Raw genomic sequence first — 16,467 nt, 5'->3', positions numbered from 1 at the left:
GAGACACAATGGCAACAATGTTACTACTTTTAATGATGTTTATAACAAAGTTACAGTAAGAGATTTTCCATATACATTTTGTAAGTAAAAAAACACCGTAATCCCCCAAATACAGCAGACAAACAGGTCGACAAGATGGGACACTACAGTTAAACACTACAGTCTCCCTACGTTGTTCCCCTGACAACAGTGTGGCGTGATGGTAGTTGATATAGCAGTAGTAAGCTAGTATACTGGTGAGTGGGTGTGTTCATCATCTATGTAGTCTGCCAAGGAGTGACATCACACCTTGCATTGCCACAACCATGGGTGTCACCACCTAGTGTTAGTGTGACAACTCCTACCTCACTAAACGAGACCGGAGGAAGTAGGGACCAGATTTGGAGTGGTGTACTGTAATCTGTTACGTTATCAGAAAAAATTGTGTAATCAGATTATACTTTTGAAAAACTAGATTACTTCTTGGTTTACAAAAATGTTACATTGACACCTTTTCTGTTTTATCAATTACATTAAATTAGGCATTGAAAAGCATTTACGTTTATTTCCCCTGAGCGAGTCTGACCACAAGTCAGAGACCACTATGACACAACAAATGTGTTTGATGGATCATTTTTGTCAACTTCTAATGCCTCTTAAGGGGAAAGTAATCCGATTGTTACTGAGTAATCTAAGTTAGTTAACTGTTTACAATTTCAGATAACTAGTAACGGATTACATTTAGAAAGTAACCTACCTAACTCTGTGTGGGTGTTAGGAAAAGATATGCAGGCAAGTTTTATTTTTTAAGTATTAAATCACAATACACAGGCACTGAATCCTAAAACATACAGAAATACCTTACATTTGACCAACCGTAAGATCATTCTGCATTGACATCCATACTGAATGAGAAAAAAAACTATTAAGCTCTTTTCAAAACACATTTTCTGCTTGACGATATCTTCCCTGAAAGTTACCATAATATACATGTATTCTGTATCGGTCTACTAGAGTATAAATACGCTGTAGGGAGGGGAGTAGAAAGGAAGCGTGAAGAGAGTGGGAAAGACCGTCAGAGGCCGCACTTTGGATGCCAGTGCTTGGTTCTGTATCGGTCTGCTACAGTATAAATACGCTGTAGGGAGGGGAGTAGAAAGGGAAGCGTGAAGAGAGTGGGAAAGACCGTCAGAGGCCGGGATTCAATCCGGTCCTAGGTTATAAAGGTATTACGTATTTTAAAGAGGTCCCATTCACGATCAATTCTGCATATGTTCAGCTCAATCAGAAATGGCCTTTAAAAGCCACAACGCCTATAACCCTGCGATCCGATTGAATCCCGGCCAGAATATTCTTTGGTATTTGTGTAGATGAAACATTTAGCAGGATTTTTGCTTTGGAATACAGCTGGAGGAAAATATCTGCCCTCTACTTGCCGTAGAAACAAAACAAGCAGACGTTAAGGGCAATCATTTAGACTCCAGGGCCACATCGGGATTTCAAAATTCAGCGGAGGGCTGCACTTTTTGGGGGGCCAGAAAAAGGGCAGTTATTTTAAAACGTAAAAGGTCCATTATAATTTAAAGTTTTAAACGTTCAAAAGATTCCTGGAGTGTTTTTCCTCTGACCATATGTTGCCGACCCCTGCATTACTTGGCGTACAAATAAAACTAAGACAATGTGTAAGAGATGTGATGACTAACTGCACAACATTCAGGTAAAGCGACTACAAAGGACAGCAGCACCACTGATCTAAGTGTGTGTGTGGTAGAGCGTTATGTCTTTGGTTTCTTTTGAGATGCTGCCTCCTGGTGTTGAATAGGCCCAACAGTCCCAGATGAACCCAGCACTAGACAGCCTGTCCCCCCCCCCCCCCCCCCCAAGACTGGAACCATCAGTTAGGATGTCAGTAAAGTTTTATAAACAGGTTGTTTTCTAACCTGCATTAAGTAGTCGTCTGCAGATACCATATATCCCATCCATTAAGGCCACAAAATAAAACATTTTCTCCCTTGTGATGTAAACATACAGGCATGAAAAGTACACATTGTGAAAACTTCTGGCTTTACATGTTTTTGATAAAACAGCACACAACACAAAAGTAAAAAACAGAACGCAGTACATTTCCTTAGTTACAAGAGGACCATAATGGAAACAAGCATTTGGACTTTATCTGTTGCCAGGTCAAACAAAAAAATAATGGATTTTAAATTGTCAAATCAAATCATTAAACTGCAAGTCAACAGGCCAGAAACAGATCAGTCCACACCCTGTGGTTTACTTTGGTCCAGAGTCACACTTAAACATTTCTATCCTACAGAGGATGTTAAAGATAATGCACTACATTCAATTACAAGAACCTACTAGTTCAGATAGAAAACAGGAATATTTCATGTATATATATTACTTGCATGTGAATATCGAGCGCTAGACGTAAAGTAAAAATGGCCCTCGGATACATATTTCAAAAACTTCTCAATATAGCAGAGCAAACACACAACAAAAAGACTCAAGCAGAGATACAACTACATCTCCCATAAGGCTTTGCAGGAAACCCCCAGAACAAACACACACCAAGAAATCTACCCATCAAACCAGCTACAAAATGAAAACGCTAATGCTTTGGTATGTAGGATCAGACAAGAATAAAGTACCATTTGGGTGAATATGACATAATAATAGCAGTAGTACTGGACACTACAGTTACAGTGCATGTGGAGTCAGCTCATGTTGTGTATCAAGATATGATTCTCTGCTGTCGTCACCGTTTCAAACGTACAGCAAAGCTACAAAAAAAAACTGGTAAACATTTCTACATTCTTAGAATTTATGGTTTCAGTTTTGCTTGACTATATATATATATATATATAAAATTGTTTTCTTGCTGCTGAGGTATTTCAATATATTATGTTGAGTCAGTACTGATTGCAGTACCCAGGGCTCTAGTGGCAGCATATTGGTCTTACGAGAAAGAATAAGCTCAAGAGAAGGCCAGACCTGGACAATCTCCTTTAACTTGTACATGCAGTGACTCACTGGGAAATGGCTGTCCTGAGAATTACTTCAAGATCATTACTCTTGTAAATACCTTCTTGAACTCATGTAATCCAAGGCAGATTCAGTATGGGCCATGCAACTCCACTATACTACTGACACTTTACCCTACCTTCTCCAGACGCTATTTTTGGTATCCTACCTCTGTCTTTTATAGACCTCGGCATAAGGGAGGAGAATATCAGAGAGAAACATCTTTGTTAGTCTTTGGAAAGTCCCCTTCAAAATATTGCATTAATCTCTCCCGCTCTGGAGAGGTCCATTAGATAAATCCCTATGCTACATTACACTAGGGTGATGATAATATAGAGCTAAGTCTAGTACACAAATATTTTTTGGTTGGTTGGCTAAAGGACATTCCAAGTTCTCATGAAGTCCGCTGTTTGTAACTCTTCCCAGAGACTGCAGTAAAGCTCTTCCATAGCAAGTCTGCACCCAGGCTCTCTCACAGCCTAGTGATCCTTTTTAAAGAGTTGGAACTATGTTGAAAAACATGTTAAAGCAACAAAACTTTTAATAAAAGTTTTGAAAAATGTACAAACGGCAAATATCAGAGCACACAACTAACCGCACAAAGAACATTTTAGGTAAAATGGAGAAACAAGCAGAGAAATCTAATCTTTAGTTGTAAATCTGATGTCAACGGTCCAGGCCTGTACAACACGCCCTCAAGTAAAACTTAAAATTAGAGAACCTAACACACAGATCATCATGAAATCTCTCTAGAAAGTTAAACCATGTCAGTTTCATTCAATACTCAGCAAAATAAAATCAAACGCACATTTTTGGTTTTAGAAGCGGTTCTGAGGAAAAAGAGATTCTATTGCCAAATCTCAATCAATCTTTGAAAGGACCGTTGGGACCCCTTGTGGCAGAGATAGGGAGGAAAACATCTTAAGAATATTTTTCCAACAACAACTTTTTGGTGGTAGCAAAAAGAACAAAGATTAAATAACGACCAATGAAGAGGAAGAAATGGGGAGCGACCCGCCCCGCGAGTTCATTCATTGGGCCTTAGAGGCTCTGACGATGGTGTTGACTGGTGTGGTTGCCGTGGTGATGGTGTTGGTGCCAGCAGTGAGTTGCAGGCTGAGGGCACTGGCAGGGATGAAGCTGACAGGGTTACTACCCAATAAGGACAGGCTCTGGGGGTTCAGGAAGAGTGGCGTGTTCACCATGCTGGGGGCGGAGCCAGACATGCTGGTGTTGGCAAATAGCAGGTTCCCGTTCCCGTCCAGGGTGGTGATGGGGAAGGACCCGCTGGAGGCCAGAGCTGTGAGGAAGGAGGAAGAGGGAAGGTTAGACTAGCATAGTGACTGGGGATCATTTCTCCCTGATAAGACAAGAGAAAGCAAGGGTTCCACATCCCTTCTTGTAACCAAAACAACCGCATTTCAGAGCTCTAGTGACTTTTAAACAAGCCAGAAAAGAACACATTAAATGCATATTTAAGTATGTATATAAAGGTGCATAGTAGCAGGGTGTACTTGCCACTCAACACACCTTGGATGGTGGCTAGCGCTCCTCCAAAACCTGCAGTAGTTAGGTTCAGTAAGGCCCCCCTGGAGGAGCAATGAGTCACTTATGTGATAATGGACAACACATCTTTTTCACTTAGATACCGAGTGGAAACAGCACTTTGTGTCTGTGTGAGCCTCACCCTGTGTTGAACTGCGATGAAGGCATGAGACCCGGGCTGATTCCCGCCGCTGCAGCTGCCATTGCAGCCAGACCCCCGCCGTTGCTGTAGAGCATTTGCCCCGCCTGCGTCATGGTAACGGCTGGCTGTGACATGGTTGTCACGGAGGAGGAGGGTGTGAGGGACATAGAGGGGACTGTAGGGGTGCTGGAGATGACGGATGCTGTGTTGCCGGTGGCTGGCACCAGGGTCCTGTCTAGAACACAGGATGGTCAACATTACGCCATATAAATAATATACTATCAGCATCAAATAAATAGCTACAGGACAAAAGACAAGTCTGCCTCACCTTCAGCGATGAGGGGGAAAAACTAGCAATAGTTAGTCTGGATATTATTTTTGACGGCATATTGTATCGTTTTGATAATATATTTTTTGCGCTAGTTTGCTGTACCAGCACTATTTTTCCTTCATAGCTTCAAATCAAATTTTGTTTCTCACATACACGTGTTTAATAGATGTTGTGAAATGCTTGTTCTCCATCTTCTATTTAAATAGGAAGCCAATTTGTTTTCAGCACTTTTATTTCCCTGACTGATCAAAAGCAGTTCTCCCTCGTCCCTCTGCAGCAGACATATGGTGAGCAACATGTTTGGAACATCGAAATCGCAATACAAATCATAGTATCAAATCGCAATGCATTGAGAAACGCAATACATATGCTATCGGCACCTAAGTATGGTGATAATATGGTATCGTGAGGTCCCTGGCAATTCCCACGATCTTAGTCTGGATAAACTAATCCGGAACTGCTACTACCCATCAGTGTTGGGATTAGTTACTTGAAAGAGTAATATTACTCATTACATTTAACAAAATTAACGGTTTATATTACTTTGCATTACTTTCATGAAAAATATCTCAAAAGCTCAGTTTGACTGTGGGAGAGAGGAAGGCGAGCAGCTCGCTCTACTTACTACCTCGGCTTTGATCACTAGTTTCTCCTTTCATCCGTGGCGCTGCCTTCCTGTGTCAGTCTACAAGTGCTGCACTATACATTATATGGGCTGCTTAATTAGCCATATATATAATGTAAGCCAAACATCAGCTATCAGTTGTGGTTATAGCCTGCACGTATATGGACCCATAGAGATGCAGAGGACACACTTCCACTAGACGGTGAAGCCCTCTTTGGGCTTTGCCATCACAGAAACTATCAATGGAAAGATCAGACGAGTACACCCAAGACTAGAAAAACACACACGTACCTGTGAGGCTGAAGCTGGTGACAGGCAGAGAGGGGGTGACAGTCACAGTGGTCTGGGGTACAGTGTTCACCAGGCTGGCAGTAGTAGGGGACGAGAAGATGGACTTCTGGAAAGCTGAGCTGCTGGGAGGGTTGATCCTCTTCTCCTTCTGCCGGCGGTTACAGAACCACACCCGGATCACCTCCTTCTCCATGTTCAGCTGGTCTGCTATCAGGGAGATCTCGTCTGACGACGGCTTCTGGTTTTGCTGCAAGGGGACAAAGAGCACCAGACTCAGTGAGGGAAAGTAGACACCTAGTGCTGGCAGTGGTCTGTAGACACCCCGACTACAGTCAAACATCCCTTATTTGGGTCGAGCTCTTCTAAAAGGCATCTAAATCTCGTCTGAACAGGTACAATCTTCTTTGTTAGAACCAGGTCTTACCTGGAGGAAGCTCTTCTCCAGGGCCACACGGATGTTGGTGTCGATGCTGGTCCTCTTCTTGCGGCGCCGGCTATTGAGGTCAGACGCCAGGCTGGGTGACCCGTGACCAGAGCCCAGGGGACTGAGGCTGGGGCTGGACTCTGAGCTCACATTCTCTGCAGCCAGGGGGACAAGGAGAGTGGGTCAGAAAACCCAGAGGGAGAAAAACTCTCAGATACACTACCCAAATATAAAAATGTACACAATGACAGCATTTAAAAAAATAACACACACACCTCCCTTATGAGGACCTACCTGCGTCGTTGAGCCACTTCTCCAGCAGCGGTTTCAGCTTACACATGTTCTTGAAGCTCAGGTTGAGTGCTTCAAAGCGGGAGATGGTGGTCTGGCTGAAGTCATTACCATACAGCTTCCCCATGGCCAGCCCCACGTCACCCTGGAGGGAGAAGAGATGGGGCAGGGAAAGTAAGACTGACATCAACCAGGTTGGTAGTATATAGGGTGAGTTCCCTTCCTTAAAAATTTAGTTTGAAGCACTGATTATTTAGGAAAAAAAGCTCAAGTACAATATAAATGCAATCCCTGGAACGCTTTCATATATTGTTTCTATGGCAAAATAATGGAGGGAAGAAAATCAGTTTTGGATTAAATCATTTATCAAAAACACAAAAAATAAAATTGAATCTATTATGAGCGTATTACAGCGGAAACCAGTCCAGAGTCCCTGGGCCATACCTGTGTGAAGCCCAGTCTGATCCTCCTCTGTTTGAAGGCCTTGGAGAAAATCTCCAGCTCCTCCAGATCATTGGCATCCTCCAGAGTGGGCGTGCCCAGACCCTTAGGGGGCGGGGTCTGGCTGTGGATGAGGAGCTGGCCAGGGGTGGCAGTTACGGTCCGCGTGGGAGTGGCCGTCTGTGTGCGATAGGAGAGAAAGATAGAGGGAGGAAGAGATGTGCATGGTCTGTGTTCCCATCCTGAAACAACCCACAGCCACTAACAATTAGGCTATTGTGAAAAAGTGTGTTTCCCCTGACCTGTGGGGCAATTGTGATAGTTGGAGTCTGTAGGAGGTTGGCTTGGCTCTGAGGTAGTTGAGTGAGAAGATTTTGGGCTTGCAAAAGATCTGTCAAATGAGAGATGGTTTAGTGAAAGGTCCTGAAACATGAAACTACTTCAGTGCTGGTGTATAGCTTACTATGATACTGAAACATACTGGGCTGTCCCTGTGGAGTCTGGGAGATGAAGAACTGAGGCTGTAGCTGGGTGGCCATGGAATGACCTGGCTGGACCAACACAAACTGCTGCAGGCCCTGCTGCTGGAGCTGAGAGAGAGAGAGAGGAGCCAGTGTTAGACAAGTATGAGTCACTGTGTGTGAGTGAGTATATAACACTACAGTAGATCTCTTACAGGAGTGATGTGTATAGGCTGGGACAGTGGTAGTTGGGTGGTGATGGGGGTGGCTGCGGAGGCAGAGATGGCAGCCCCCGTGGTGCTGCTGTTCTGGGCCTGGCTGGCGGAGTGCTGCTGAACGGCTGCTGCAAGGAGCTGGGCCTGAGCCTGCTGGAGAAACAGCTGCTGCTGCGCTGGAGACAAGGTCAACTACACAAACAAACACAAACAGGGAGAGAGACAAGAGAAGAGATTGAAGGAGAGAGTGTGTGTGTGACTAAGAGAGATAAAAGGGGGCGTGTAGGTGTGTATCAGAGATTTAATCTGTGGCTTAAACCCTACTACTTTTAAATTATAAAAAGCCAGTGCAACCTATGGGGATATGACTGCAGAGAGAAGGTGGGAGTATTATAATCAAAGACTGGTTATGAGGCACATGTAAATTGGCATACATTTGCATATTCACCCCCACCTGTTTCTAAGCGACAGTTGGAGTGGGCTAATTAGCATGCAGCAGACAACGCGCTGGTTTTTTGTTTCAGCGAGAGGAGGCATGCCAGGCAGCAGGCTGCTGTACTTCCATTTTAACGGCTAGTTCCAAGCTGGCGCCAGGGTAGCGGGCTAAAGGCGTCACCATGGCAACGCCGGACGCAATGAATGGACCAAGGGGACGGGATCTTATCCGTCTTGCCTTGGTGTTAGCATCATGTTGGCTATGGAGCTAACTGACTGATGGCTTGTAGAGTATTAGAGACTAAAAGTATGCAAATTAGCATTTCTGGCTTTTGTTAAAAAATAAGAAGAAGAATATGAGTAATGCGTGGGAGTGTGTGTGTTACCTGTTGCAGCAGAGCCTGTGACTGTGCGTTGGTGAGGGACATGACAGTCTGCTTCTGAGAGTCCCGGCCATTGGTCAGCACGCCTAGAGACGGGAGGTCAGTCAGAACAACACAGTCAAAATCCTCCAACATACATCTTTACATTGGACCAAATATACAGACTCAAAGTTGTTACTACTCTGTTACCACAGTACAGCACCGAGGACAACAGCATCAAACCTCAAGTCAGTTCAGGACTACATTTTCTGTGAAATGAAACAGGCCATAATATATAAAGACGGCTATGCTCATTCCAAGAAACACATATTCCATGACATACTAAAGGCTCTAGCTGTAGTCAAAGAAATGCTGTAGAAACTCACCTTTGACTATGTCCCCGTTCTCCATGGTGCTTTTACTGGACACTGACAGGTTGATTATCGAGTCTGAAACAGAGAGGAAAATAGAAGCTTGTAAACCAGACGGCTCGGAAACAGCACATGACAATTCAACTTATTCCTTCAGAAGACAAAAGAAAATGGCAAATTCAAAGGATCAACAAGTGTAGAATTCCACAAACCATCACAGGTGTTCTGGAATACTCTATTGTCATGACACGCGGTCCAATACCCATACTACTAGCATACCAATTGAATAGCACTGTATCCAAACCAAAACATTGCTTCATTCAAGTGGTATGTGGTATGTTAGTGTGGATATTGGAACAGATCTCTCACACTGCTCTGCTCACCGGCTATTGCAGAGTCCACAGTCTGTGGCATCACTGGCGTGCCATCCAGGCCAGCTGGCACTGACCCCGCTCAGTTGGGCCCACTGACCAGGAGCAATCAGAACCCAGAAGACTGGCACAGCCAGGTGTGTTAAACAGAACACAACAGGAGATCCGTCTAGTGTTCTCTCTCGCTCACTGTAACAACTAGCCGCTCAGCACACCGCCTCTCTCACTGAAACAACTAGCTGCTCAGCACACTGCCTCTCTCACTGTAACAACTAGCTGCTCGGCACACCGCCTCTCTCACTGTAACAACTAGCTGCTCAGCACACCGCCTCTCTCACTGTAACAACTAGCTGCTCAGCACACCGCCTCTCTCACTGTAACAACTAGCTGCTCAGCACACCGCCTCTCTCACTGTAACAACTAGCTGCTCAGCATACCGCCTCTCTCACTGAAACAAATCAACAAGAGTGTGGCAAAACAGTCCTCCTGTCTTTTTCTCCTCATTTTCTCTCTCGCTCTCTCCCTCCCGGTGGAATGGAACAGAAACAAAGAGTGCAGCTGGCAGCGTAGCGCCCATAACGAAGCAGCGTAATCAGTATTCAGCTGATTAGAGCCGTATGCAAATCCAGCCCCCCGTTTCTCATTAAGCCAAGGCGCCTGCTTTGAAGTTGCGGAGAGCAATTCATTTCACACAGAGCTCCGAAAGCTTTCTGCATAATTCAAAAAATCTCTATAAATATTTATTAGCTAATTTGCATATTAATTGGATAGCTTTTAAGGAGTACGTGGCATGTGCCAAATAAGTTCACTCTTGTGCGCACTCTCTCCCTCGCAACTCTTATAATTTGAGGGCGAGGGGGATAAATTACTTCCAAGGTGTAGGCCCCACTTTGCCATTTGATAGCAAACTGATAGTAAACTTTGTTTCCAAATCCAAGACATGAAGGCGTGAGTGAGTGTAGGACTACGCAAACCCTTATCATGGCCTTCTCTTCAATGGCAAATCTCCAAAACAAAACATATATGACATTGAATTTGTATACGAGACTGATGGCTGTAGGCCTACACTGAAAATGTTTGAGCTTCAGCAGACAGTTGTGGATAAGAGCCTTGAGTTCCATAAACCTAATTGGCACACAATGCATTATGCAAATCATTCAATTAATAGAATTTCAGATTAGCAATGAATTATGCTTTCATGTTATTGAAAGCCCAAATGCATAATGCAAAGTAGATAAGGGAGAGAGAGCGCACAGGAGAGAGGGGGCAGAGAAGAGATGGCAGAGAGAGGAGATGGCAGAGAAAATGAAAATTCAGCGTATTCAAATAACAGACATCCAAAATATGCAAAACATCGATCATATTCTGTCAAATTGGAGCTGAAAAACACTGCATAAGATTCCTCCTGACCATTGGAGGCCTTGACGCAGGGCTTTACGACACTCCGTAACATTCTATAAGAAGTCATTTACCTTCAGGTAGACAACTACAGGACTAGACGGTAGCAAAAGGAAAAATGTTAAAGGAATAGGCTAAGTCAAAAATGTGATTGTTTTCAAAGAGACTAACTGATGGATAGCCTATGTGATGAGTAGTCTACATGAGATCCACAGAAGACCTTGTTCTTCCATCAACCTCTAGTACACCGTGGGGTGGCTAGGGAGGGGTCTCTTTACCCAACGGTGTCACATTTACTCTTCAGAAAACAGGCTGAGCTAGTACAACTATAAAAGTTATTCCACTGGCATGCCTGTAGGCCTAGCGGGGAAGACACAAACAATGACAAACTTGGTCATTTCAATTTCAGTCTGCCTTCACTAGCAAACCAGTTGGGAACAGTAGCCCTCTTTGCACAAAACGTATTCAACCTGATAGCTAGTCTGTGACCTTGGCCTGGAACAGGTACTTGCCTGTAACCAGTTACAAACGTGGTGGCAAACTCCACTCCACACTTTAACATTCTATCAAAAAGTTTTCGTTCAAATGTCGAAGAGAAGTTAGGAGAACTACGCTATAAAGAGGTCAACGTTTCCATGGAGTTTTTCGTTGGAGCGATCTCATTGATACAGTACCCATAACGTTGACTGTGTTCATTGCTACAGTCAAGTTACTGTAGCCAGCTAATAATGAAAATAAGTGATCTCCTCCTAGCGGTAACCCCCTCCCCCCCAACTGCATTGCAAATAATAGATTTACTATTATTAGATTTACTGCAATTGTTGTATCAAATCCTCGCTAGATTCTTTCAAAATAATTCTGAACATACTTCTGAGATAAATGAATATGCAAAATGTAGCTAGCTGCTAGTTAGCACGAAGTAACACTAGCTATTTGCTAGCTAGTGTCCATGCAAGCGAAGCTAGCTCGTTAACTATTGCCTTTTTTTCTGTAGCCATGTTCCATTACAATTTTTTTTTAAAGGAGTTAAATAGCTAGAGCAAACAACTCAACAGCGTTGCGGATTACAGATAAAATATGTTAAATCGCTGTGACTTTTGGCTATGAATATGGAACGCGCACCACACAAAGGAGGGAATGTCTTCTCCTCGAACGACAACAACAATCCTGGTCAGATTTTTTCCTCCTACACGCGCCGGGTAAGATTGTAAACTAGAGCAACCATATGGTGCTGGTCTTTTCGTTTATTTATCACGGAGTCAGACCTAATCAAATATAATCTTCAAATGAATATGTAAAATGTAGTAATGATTACCTGGTCCTGAACTTTCATATTGGCTCATTACTCCTCCGTCAGCCATATTGAATATTTAAAACAAATGCATTCAGTCAACTATAGAAGCCCTCCCACCCAGGTCGTCACTATTTGACCACGCTAGAACCGACGGAAGTAGGCCTACAGCGCTTCAAAAACCTCAAACACGATTTTAAACACTTAGACCCGACTAACCACCAACCCTAACATAATCCTACAATTCGTTTTAGAACAGATATCGTCTGTTCTAGATCAGTTCTGCATATACTTAAACTTTGCCCGTCTAGCATGTGCATCTAGTCACTAACCTAACACTCACCTGGCATCAATTGAGACAATAACACCACTAAAAATAAACCATGGCAGAGAGTAGTAATTACGTTTTTCTTTCGCAAAGTGGAATAGTAGCATTGACTATGTTATTTGCGCGCGTGTATGTCTTCTGGCTTGAACTGTGCGAGTGCATACAGTACATGCCCATACTTGTAGGGCTAGACAGACGCTCAATAGGATATTGACTGCCTTGTCAAAGTGTGTCTTGCTGTAGTCTTCTATCCATAATTTAACAAGTAGATAGTATGTATGGGGTAAAATATTGTGATAAAAAGCACCCAGTTCAGTAGAGATGAATATGTTGAGTTCCCCTTACAATGTTAAGTGCTATGCGATTTGATTATCATAATTCCTTGTATTCTGTTTTCTATTCTTCTACTCTGTCTCATGTTTTCGTTAAAGATGTGATCAACAAGAATCCAGGTCAGTGTCCTTAGGCATGAGGAATGAGATAAAAAATAAAACAACCAGATAATTGCTTGAACATTTATTGCAATTATAAATGCTTAGAAATGGATTGCGTTTGTGCTCCAAAAATTGTACAGCATAAATATTTTTTGTCTTGAACAGTAATCTAGTTTAGATTGTTTTGTAGGTTAGTTGTTGCATTTTACAATCAATGCAACAAACAGCAGACGTGTGTTACTCTACTTGCACTGCACAAGCAATGCAGTTAGGCTGAGGCAATATTTAAATATTCATATTTTGCGTCCATTTGATTATAGAATTGACTATGAGAAATAAACTCGTTTGAGTTTAGAAAGCAAATTGCACATTTTCCCTTTTCCATTATAATAAAGCTTAGATATTTGATTTAGATGAGTATTTACATGTCAGAATGATCTATAACAACTACCTATAGAATTATAAAGGTCACCCCACTTCTGAAAATAAAAAGACCACAAGCGATGTTCTAAGAAAGGTGGCTTGTGTAGGCAAGTGTGCAATTTTAATTTATTAGCTGAAGAAACATATTAACATTGGATTGAGTTTCTTTCATACTATAAGTGTGACACTGTCTTTGATTGGTTAAGAGTCACTGCTTCTGTAACCATTTGACTTTGATTCTTGTTGTGCTCTCCAAGCTGCAACGATGTCATCATCCTGCATTTCTGCCTCAGCCCGAGCCCGAGACCTCTGCCTAAGCTCGCTGAGGAATCTGTCGACATCTTCTTCCTCTTCCTTTTCTTCCTTCCTTTCTATCCTCCCCTCCGCCTCCCCTCCACTCTCATATTGTGAGTGATGAGTAAACTTCCTCTTCGATGTATAACTCTCCTCTTCTTCCTCCTCTTCCTCAGTGGCTGTGTAGGATCTTCTAGTCCTGTAGCTGCTGGAATCCACGCTGTTGGAAGAGAATTTGCCAAGTACACGTGACTCTGTGTCTGCCTGGAATCTGGAGCGATATCTGGATGCGACTTCATACTCCTCCTCTTCTTCTTCCTCCTCAGACGAGTCCCTCCGACCTCCGAAGTTATACACGGAGGCAGATGGCCCTGGATCAGTCTCGTCTTCTGCACTATAGGACGCTGGTTTCCTTGAAGGAGGCATGACGTTGGTTAGCCAATCATCAACACTGGTGTTCTTTTCTTTCTCCAGAGCGGTGGAGAGATTTAGGCAGCCCGAAAGGCCATAGCTTCGCGTAGGTGCTTTCTTTTTCTCTGGTGCAGGTGGGAGAGACGTCTTTATCTTTCCCGTTAAATAGTCATCCTCCTTCTCTTCCTCCTCTTCGCCCTCGTCCTTGGGCTTCTTCTTCTTGTAGAGTGTGCTGCGCTTGTTATCTTCGACGATCTTCTTCACCCCGTAGCAGGCCATCTTGTTCCTCATCTCCGACTGCATCTGCTTGTCCATGGAGTCCAGCTTCTGTAGGTTGACCTGGTCGGCAAAAAGGCTGTAGAGGGGCACGCTGGTGGTGGTGATCTTGCTCCTGCGGGAGCCCAGACCGGAGATGCTGGAGAGATTACTGGTAGAAGAAGCAGCACTTCTACCAGAGAGCACAGACTCGGCCCTGCCAGCACTGACACCGTGATGAGCCAGCGAGCTCGAATAGGATGCTCCACTCAGCATAGAAGCCTTGTCATCGTCCAAGCCACGTCTTGCTGGCCCTACCACACTAGATGACCCACCGAAACTTAGCACCGATCCAGCCTGGGACGGGGGGAGGCTCATCTCACGCTCCTTCTGGATGAGGGTCTCGGACAACCACATTGGCGATCCAGTTCTGAATGCTGGACAGGTCGACCATGGGCTCCCCACCAGGTCCCTGCATTGTGGGCACAGGGATCATGGGGACTTGGGGAATGCCCTGTGGAATTCCTGAGCCCATAGAGGCCAGAGATCTGGTGCTGCGGGCTTGGGATACAGAAGACCTGCCACTCAGCATGGACATGTTGTCATCATTGGCAACACGTCCGGCTTGTGAGCCGTCAGGCTGGGCGAAGAAGGCAGAGAGCGGCAGGGTGCTTCCGCTCATGGAGCTCTCTGTCTCCCAGCCACACATGGACTGACTCTCCTCCAGTGTCTTCCGCGAGCGCTCCAGGAGCTCCTCCCGCCTCTGTCTCCTCTTGGCTGTGGCCGAGTCCTCGCCACGGCTCATCTCCACAATGTCATCTTTTGTTGCCTTGTTGTCCTCTCCAAGCCGCTTCGCCTGTTTCATCTTCCAGGTCTGGTAGGCTGTCAGGTTGATGTCCTCCAGTGCCGGAGTGCGGGCCTCAGCATCGCCATCTCCCTGCTCCCCACTGCCCCATACACCCCCGGCTCTTTTCTCCCCATCCCTCCCTTCGTCATTTTTATTCCAGCCAAACTGGATCCTCTTCACCCTCCAGCGCTCCAGGGGAGTTAGGTTCTCCTTGTTCCTCTTGCAGAAGTTGTACATGGAGCTGGTGTCCGAGAGCACGCTCTCCACGTCGTCCTTGATTGTCTTATTTTGTATCCCCTCCATCGCTGTGCTCTCACTGTTGTTGTCGTCGTCCTTCTTGCGGTAGCGCGCTGCCGCCTGCTCCTCGATCTCCTTCAGACGCTGCTTCCACAGGTCAGAGTAGCTGCTACAACTGGCCGTGGACACTGACTCTGAGGGGGAGTGCCGCGGGCGCCGCTTCAGGCGCTCTTTCATGGCCTGGACGTCCTCACTGGTCACGCTCTCCAGGTCTTCTGTTGCCCCAGGACCCCTCATGCCCCCCAGGAGAGACTCCTCGTCCCCAGCCTCACTCATCAGCTGTTGCTCCCACCACTCCTCGCTCTGGTACTTCTCGTTCCTCCTCTGCCACTCGCGGATCATGCTCATGCCATCTTCATCCCCATCCTCTGTATCCTCCCCACCGTCGCCAGCGTCTTTTCCAGGCAGGGCCAGGCCCTCTGTCGTCTCTGCCCGTTCCAGGCCCATCCGCAGCCCTCCAAAAACACCGTCTCTGAGGGCGGCGGCTGCGGCAGACGAGGCCACGCTACTCATCACGCTTTGGCTGTCCTCCTCCTCCTCCATCATGATGGAGTGGGCCTTCACGCCCATCATGCTCTCTTCGTCGTCAAACAGGTGGGCGCGAGTGTGAGCGTCGATGACGGAGCATTGGCTGAGGGTGTCGTCATCATCGTCATCACGCTCCTCTAGTAGCGTCTCGTTGAGCTGACGCAGCTGTTTAGGAAGCCCTCGTTGGGGTTGATGGGTCGCTTCTTCCTCAGAGTGGTCAGTGCCTCCATGATGGTCATGTGTTGGAAAATCATGAGTAGGCAGCCACCAGCACAGCGGAGCGGCTCTCGCCCATCATAGAGGACACCAGGACCTTACCTGCAGGAGAAGAAGACAAAACACACTTCCCATTGGTTACACTTGACATAAGAAATAACTATTTTCCAGGGTTTATATGTAGTTAATTAAAGATACATTTGCAACGTAAGGGATAAGCAATGACAATACTGATTCATGAATCTGAAAGTATTAGGTACCAGTTGATAATAACAGCTGTAGCTGTAGGAGGCTAATACATTTATGTGCAGGTAGAGCCAGCATGACGTCTGCTCTGCAAGGACACTCTATAAACAGCAGAGGGCGTATTCCCTTCCAGTTGTGACTGTATCACTCTTAAACACTGTACCCCCATTTATAAAACTCTGACATCA

General features: G+C 45.1%; 1 protein-coding gene and 1 pseudogene across 6 annotated transcripts; both read right to left on the bottom strand.

The window, feature by feature from the left end:
* Positions 1–13: 13 nt before the first annotated feature.
* LOC109883458 (POU domain, class 2, transcription factor 1) lies at positions 14–12,165 on the bottom strand. Of its 6 annotated transcripts, none has more exons than XM_031818773.1 (13): positions 12,025–12,165; positions 8,956–9,018; positions 8,594–8,676; positions 7,773–7,964; positions 7,560–7,686; positions 7,399–7,487; positions 7,100–7,276; positions 6,659–6,800; positions 6,365–6,519; positions 5,941–6,187; positions 4,694–4,928; positions 4,525–4,595; positions 14–4,306 (listed from the first exon to the last, which is right to left on the bottom strand). In XM_031818773.1, exons 1-13 carry the CDS (start codon positions 12,068–12,070, stop codon positions 4,038–4,040), a joined length of 1,896 nt encoding a protein of 631 aa, XP_031674633.1. In that variant the 5' UTR covers positions 12,071–12,165; the 3' UTR covers positions 14–4,037. The 6 variants fall into 6 exon arrangements, with proteins under 6 accessions (XP_031674633.1, XP_031674639.1, XP_031674636.1 ...); XM_031818779.1 differs by having other exon boundaries at positions 4,537–4,595; positions 7,578–7,686; positions 12,025–12,164; XM_031818776.1 differs by having other exon boundaries at positions 7,578–7,686; positions 12,025–12,163.
* Positions 12,166–12,829: 664 nt separating this feature from the next.
* On the bottom strand, positions 12,830–16,135 carry LOC116366965 (inactive dual specificity phosphatase 27-like; annotated as a pseudogene).
* Positions 16,136–16,467: the final 332 nt, after the last annotated feature.

Source organism: Oncorhynchus kisutch, unplaced genomic scaffold (assembly GCF_002021735.2).
Source record: "Oncorhynchus kisutch isolate 150728-3 unplaced genomic scaffold, Okis_V2 scaffold1617, whole genome shotgun sequence".
In the NCBI taxonomy this organism is placed as follows: domain Eukaryota; kingdom Metazoa; phylum Chordata; class Actinopteri; order Salmoniformes; family Salmonidae; genus Oncorhynchus; species Oncorhynchus kisutch.
The sequence above is the reverse complement of the archived record's forward strand: the minus strand, read 5'-3'. Positions and strand labels throughout refer to the sequence as shown.